The sequence below is a fragment of the Sinocyclocheilus grahami genome, unplaced genomic scaffold (assembly GCF_001515645.1).
Source record: "Sinocyclocheilus grahami isolate Dianchi unplaced genomic scaffold, SAMN03320097.WGS_v1.1 scaffold316.1, whole genome shotgun sequence".
NCBI classification, from domain to species: Eukaryota; Metazoa; Chordata; class Actinopteri; order Cypriniformes; family Cyprinidae; genus Sinocyclocheilus; species Sinocyclocheilus grahami.
The window spans coordinates 232,520-239,442 of NW_015505495.1; the positions used below are offsets into that span (position 1 = coordinate 232,520).

At 41.0% G+C, this 6,923-nt stretch overlaps 2 protein-coding genes across 2 annotated transcripts in view; one reads left to right on the forward strand and one right to left on the reverse strand.

The window, feature by feature from the left end:
• LOC107601958 (cyclin-dependent kinase 14-like) overlaps positions 1-6,923 on the forward strand; it is a 131,449-nt gene that overhangs the window by 59,461 nt on the left and 65,065 nt on the right. The gene's annotated exons all lie outside the window — the stretch shown is intronic.
• On the reverse strand, positions 2,937-5,661 carry LOC107601955 (tripartite motif-containing protein 16-like). The gene is made up of 6 exons (XM_016294328.1): positions 5,049-5,661; positions 4,712-4,807; positions 4,400-4,633; positions 3,822-4,017; positions 3,670-3,717; positions 2,937-3,454 (listed from the first exon to the last, which is right to left on the reverse strand). The coding sequence occupies exons 1-6, from the start codon at positions 5,625-5,627 to the stop codon at positions 2,937-2,939; spliced, it is 1,671 nt and encodes a 556-aa protein (XP_016149814.1). The 5' UTR covers positions 5,628-5,661.

A 6,923-nucleotide genomic window follows, 5' to 3' on the forward strand; every position in this document is an offset into this window, starting at 1 on the left:
ATCCTATCTATCTATCTATCTATCTATCTATCTATCTATCTATCTATCTATCTATCTATCTATCTATCTATCAGTTTACAATACAACCGGAGCACATGCCGCTGAGGTGTGTCGATTTTGCTAAATAAATGCGCTATATTGCATATTTGGATTTTTACTTAACCTGCTGTCTACATGATAAGAATGAATGCAAGGAGCTAAAGATAAAATTGAACATCTCCTATATAATTACATGCTGCTAATGAAGAAAAACAGACTGGATGTGTGACGTAGGACAACATTTATAGGATGCATTGAGGAGGAGCCCAAACTACACAAGGGCCAAGTGATGCTGACAAGAGGTCTGTGATACTGACACAGATTGTGTGTAATAAACAGTTCTTTGTGACTGTATATCGTTCTCAAGCTGGAAAAGACATTTAGTTCCCACTTTAAGTGAACCTTAAAACCATAAACACATGACAGTACGGCTGAAATGTTAAGGTGTTTAAAAATAAATAAATAAAACATGTTTATTCTGTGGCACTAAAAAAATAATTTGGTGCCTATTTTTGTTTCTTATAGGAGCCAAAGGCTCCTTAATTGATTTTTTTTGTCTGGAGCCCTGAGGAATATTGCTGCTGTGTGACTGACCACAGATGATTCATAGATGCATTTTTGTATGTTTTCTTTTAGAGTTTGATTTTGGGTTTAGTCTGTAATAATTCTAATTAACTTTATATAAAACACCATACGTCTATGATATGACCTCATTGTGTGTGTGTGTGTGTGTGTGTGTGTGTGTGTGTTTCATGGGTCATCACGGTTCACGTATGATAGATGCTGCTGTTAGTTGTGTTTGGTTGGTTGTTGACATTTAATGTATTTAAATACTCTTAAGTTGTTTTGCATTCTGTGCAAATTAAATTATTACTCATTAAGATTGTAAAGCAGCACAAACCTAATTAATTTACTGCTAGAATAATTAACTTGTGTCCAGCTGATATTCAGCATATAGTTATTTCATTATTTATTTATTTTTTACTTCATATTTAAGTTCTGACAAGCCAGATTCACTCTTCATTAAATCTTCATTCATAATTCAACACTGCCCCCTGCTGGACAGACTGTGAGCTCACTTTAATAGTGCAGTTTACTAAGTCAGACATCACTACTAGTGCTTATAGTCAGGGTGTGAGTTGTTGGGGGGGATTTCCCCCCTTCTGGTACTCTTAATAGAGTTGCAATTAAATGCGCGACAATAAAAACAGCGACTCGTAACACAAGACCACAAAACACTGGAAAGGGCCGGAGCTCCATTGAAGGGTTCTCCTTTGAAGGAATTGAATTTTGATAGTAATAATAGAAATTATTGATGTGACACTACATTCAAAACTAAATCAACACAAACAGGTTGAGAAAAGCACAGAAACACACGGCCACTCAGCAGGACTCACACACTGATCTTACTGTCTGTATGAGGAATTATTACACATTTATTCTGACGTTATTTCAGTGACAGAAGTTCAGCTGCAGTATTAATGTCAGAAAAGAAGAGACTCTATAACATCTCACTGTTAATGATTTATCATGCAGCTCAAAGCATTATGGGTAGAATCTCTCGTCAGTCTATTCTGATTCATCAACACAGTTTCACTGATGATTTATATTCAACCCCAAACCCAGGATAGAGCGGCTGAGTGAATGTGGTCTGGACTGTGTGGATGAGGCTCATTGTGTCATAGACGCTGTAGAAGGACAGAGTTCCTGCACTGTGATAAACCATAAACACATGACAGTACGGCTGAAATGTTAAGGTGTTTAAAAATAAATAAATAAAACATGTTTATTCTGTGGCACTAACAAAATAATTTGGTGCCTATTTTTGTTTCTTATAGGAGCCAAAGGCTCCTTAATTGATTTTTTTTGTCTGGAGCCCTGAGGAATATTGCTGCTGTGTGACTGACCACAGATGATTCATAGATGCATTTTTGTATGTTTTCTTTTAGAGTTTGATTTTGGGTTTAGTCTGTAATAATTCTAATTAACTTTATATAAAACACCATACGTCTATGATATGACCTCATTGTGTGTGTGTGTGTGTGTGTGTGTGTGTGTGTGTGTTTCATGGGTCATCACGGTTCACGTATGATAGATGCTGCTGTTAGTTGTGTTTGGTTGGTTGTTGACATTTAATGTATTTAAATACTCTTAAGTTGTTTTGCATTCTGTGCAAATTAAATTATTACTCATTAAGATTGTAAAGCAGCACAAACCTAATTAATTTACTGCTAGAATAATTAACTTGTGTCCAGCTGATATTCAGCATATAGTTATTTCATTATTTATTTATTTTTTACTTCATATTTAAGTTCTGACAAGCCAGATTCACTCTTCATTAAATCTTCATTCATAATTCAACACTGCCCCCTGCTGGACAGACTGTGAGCTCACTTTAATAGTGCAGTTTACTAAGTCAGACATCACTACTAGTGCTTATAGTCAGGGTGTGAGTTGTTGGGGGGGATTTCCCCCCTTCTGGTACTCTTAATAGAGTTGCAATTAAATGCGCGACAATAAAAACAGCGACTCGTAACACAAGACCACAAAACACTGGAAAGGGCCGGAGCTCCATTGAAGGGTTCTCCTTTGAAGGAATTGAATTTTGATAGTAATAATAGAAATTATTGATGTGACACTACATTCAAAACTAAATCAACACAAACAGGTTGAGAAAAGCACAGAAACACACGGCCACTCAGCAGGACTCACACACTGATCTTACTGTCTGTATGAGGAATTATTACACATTTATTCTGACGGTATTTCAGTGACAGAAGTTCAGCTGCAGTATTAATGTCAGAAAAGAAGAGACTCTATAACATCTCACTGTTAATGATTTATCATGCAGCTCAAAGCATTATGGGTAGAATCTCTCGTCAGTCTATTCTGATTCATCAACACAGTTTCACTGATGATTTATATTCAACCCCAAACCCAGGATAGAGCGGCTGAGTGAATGTGGTCTGGACTGTGTGGATGAGGCTCATTGTGTCATAGACGCTGTAGAAGGACAGAGTTCCTGCACTGTGATCCACAAACACTCCTATTCTCCTGATGATGGACTCTACAGAGAGATCAGTCTTTGTGTTATTGTGTGTGAATGAGTATCTGGAGGGAGTGCAGATCAAACTCCAGGACTGATCATTATATCCAAACCAACACTCATCACCCCATCCTTTCCTGCTGATGCTCTTATATGACACTGATATTAACACACGTCCACTCCACTCCAGCTCCCAGTAACAGCGTCCACACACACTCTCTCTACACAACACCTGAGAATAACTATCAAATCTGTCTGGATGATCAGGATACGGCTGGACAGTGTTAGTGTTAGTTATCACTCTGTTTCTCTTAGACTGACGGAGGTGTTTATTCACTGTGTTCAGATCCAGAGTGAGCTTATGAGAATCTGATGGAGATAAAACACATCAGAATCAGGAATTATGAATCTGTTTGATCGTTTCATGTAGCTGAACACTTCATGTTCAGTGTATCATCAGTGTCTCAGTACAGATGAACAGATATCTCGTGCAAATCATAATTTACATCAATTATAAAACTCTTCTACAGGAAGAACATGAAGACACTCAGTGAGTTTTTCTGCTTGTTTTCTGACTGACTTACATTGTAGGAAGTCGTTCCTGGTCCTGGGAACAATGTTGGTGAGTGTTTCTGTGGAAATCAACAGACATGAACAGTGTGATTCTCTTGATCCTGCATCCATTTCTAAGACATTTCTAATATGATGTTCTCCATGATATGAGATGATGATGGACTGGTTTCTGAGAGCAGATGAATCTCCAGGACTTTACCTCTGTCTGAGATCTTCTTGAGCTCCTCTTTGCAGAAATCCTCCAGTTTGTCTCTCAGCTGACGGACAGATTCTCTCAGGTCATCAGAAGAGACGAGAGAAATGAAGGGATCCTCATTTACGTCTGTAGATTCAGGAGGTGCTGAGAGAGACTGGAAACTCTACAGAAAACAGAAATAAAAACTCATCAGTTCCACACTTCACCCAATAACCTGCAGGAACATCAGATTTATTGACTTCACTGATCTTTAGTAACTCACCTCAATCCACCACTTTCACAGCATCAGCTTCTTTCTCCTCATATTCATTATATCACATTAGAGCTACAGATTCTAGTATTTGACACTTAAAATAAACTATACGTGATTTCCAAGTGATCCCAATCATTCACTCACGACCTACACGTCTATTGGCTTATCAACTTGTTGGTTTCTGAAACAAGCAAGAGATACTCGGCTGCAAAGTGTTTAAACGTCTTGTTTATATTTCCATGTTCCAAACGAAATGAACATTTCTAGACCAGAGCTTCTAGATCTCTGTTACCTGCAGGAACTGGATGTGATCCTGTGTGTGTGAAAGCTGCTCCAGCTCAGCGTCTCTCCTCCTCAGATCATTGATCTCCTGCTCCAGTCGCTCCAGTCGTCCTTCAGCTCGACTCACTGCAGTCTTCTCCTGATCTCTGATCAGCCGTATCAGCTCAGAGCGGCTTCTCTCAATGGAGCGGATGAGCTCAGTAAAGATTGTCTCACTGTCCTCCACTGCTGTCTGTGCAGAGCGCTGTTAGGACACAGTGATTCAGGCTTCAGTGAGTCTGAACTGAGACGGAGACAAACTTCTCTTCTTCTCCAGACTCACCTTATGAGACTCCACAGCCTCTCTCAGCTGCTGAAGATCTTTCTCTCTCTGCTGGATTCTCTGCTGGAACGTCTTCTGCGTCTCCTTCAGCTGCTTCTGCAGGACAAACAGATGATAGTAAACGTCACAGAAAACTACTGGCACTAAAACATCAGGTCAACAGATGAATCCAGTAAACGTAGGGTGAGGCTGTTTAAAGGTCACTTATCTGAACTGATAAACAATGGCTGCAGGTTCAAACTCCAGAAGTGATGATCGGGTACAATCATTGTACAAGAAATATTATGAAGCATAAGGAGTGTTTAGCAATATTTCATCAGTGTCTAGTTTTAAATACCTGTTTCTCTGTCGTCTGTTCTGCAGCTGATACAGTGTCATGGTTTTTATGTTCATCCATCGAACACAGCACACATATACATTTCTGGTCAGTGCGACAGAAAACCTCAAGGAGCTTCTCATGTTTCTGACAGATCATCTCCTGCAGTCGTCCAGTGGCTTCAGTCAAATTGTGTCTCTTTCCTTTAAACCAACTCTCATGTTGTTCGAGGTGATCCTGACAGTAAGACTCCAGACACACCAGACAGGACTTGACGGCTTTGTATTTTGTTACAGTACAGACATCACACTGCACATCTCCAGCTCCAGCGTAACAGTCAGCAGGAAGTTCGGTCTTCTTCAGTTTCTCCACCAGTTCAGCCAGCATGGTGTTTCTAGCTAAAGCAGGTCTTGGACTGAAGGTCTGTCTGCACTGAGGGCAGCTGTAGACTCTCATATGATCCTCCTGATCCCAGCAGTCTGTAATACAGATCTTACAGTAACTGTGTCCACACTGGATGGTCACCGGATCCTTCAGGAGATCCAGACACACTGCACACATGAACTCATTCTGATCCACCGAAATTCTGGCTCCTGCCATTTTACACACAACAGCTAAACTACACTTCAGTTTCTCTTTCCCTGAACTCATGTGATTCCTGTTTCCTGGTTCTGTGTTTGAGTGACGTGTGTAAACACGGTGTGTTTGTAAAGCAAGTTCCTGCTCCTGTAGAGTTTAGTTTCGACACACCTGGCCATTAATGCAAATACAGAGATCTTGACTAGTTGATTCAGGTGTGTTTAATTCAGATAAAACTAAACTCTGTGGGAAAGTGACTCTTCTGGACTAGGAATGGGGAACCCTGATAATGAAATATCTGCTAGATGTTAGTCTCAGACAAACACTCAAAGAATACAAGTTACAGAGAAGCAGGATAACAAAAACTTAAAGTCTTAAAAACTGCAGTAATGCTGCATTTTAATTACTACACTTGAACTGCAGGACTGAAAACTGTCCAAATTTAGAGTTCCTTCATGATCACACTGATGGATCTGCTTTTTTTTTTTTTTCATATGATTCATATGAATTTTCATAGAAATTTTTTTCTTTCTCTTTGGAGTGTTGCAAGCTCTTGGTGCATAAAGAAGATCTGTAAAGTTGCAAAGACTAAAGTCTCAAATCCAAAGAGTTCCTCTTCAGGAACTCGAGCTGCGTCGAAAAACGGTAGGGGAACGCCATTCAGCGTGACGGGCTCTGAATCTCGTGTGTAATCAGACCAACAGCTGGGCGAGACGTCACGGCGGGTGACGTAATGACCAGGAGGCTATAAAAGCACGTGTGGTGAGACCAGCGTCAGCTTTTTGTCATTCAGCAAGCGCTCTGTGTGTGTGTCAGTCTGATATCTGTTTGTGAGTCATATTTGGTGTTGTCTGTCCCGTAGGGCTAGAAAATAATTGAATAATTGAATTGATAATAAATAAAGAAAATAATTATGTCCAAAGCACATGACAAGTCACATCTTTTGAGTAGGGGCGAAGGCAGCCAGCGTTTCAAACTGTGTGTTCCTCCCTGCCCGCGTTTCATTACGGGTGCGGATACACACAGTTTGTGCGTTGTCTGCCTGGGAGCGGAGCATGCTGAGTCAGCTCTTGAGAGCGCTGACTGCCCGCATTGCGAGTGTCTTCCCATGCATGCTCTCCGCTCCCGAAAGGCACTCTTTGCGGAGGGTGCTTTCGCAAGCATACCCTGCGGCGCGGGTCCCGCTGCCGCCGAGGCGCAGCGGCGATTGCACTCGTGGGGTTCGCAGCTGGAACTGGCGGAGGGAATGGAGACGGGCGAGTCCCTATCTTCTTCCTCACCCGCCAGATCCGGCGCTCGCTCACCCGGATCCGAAGC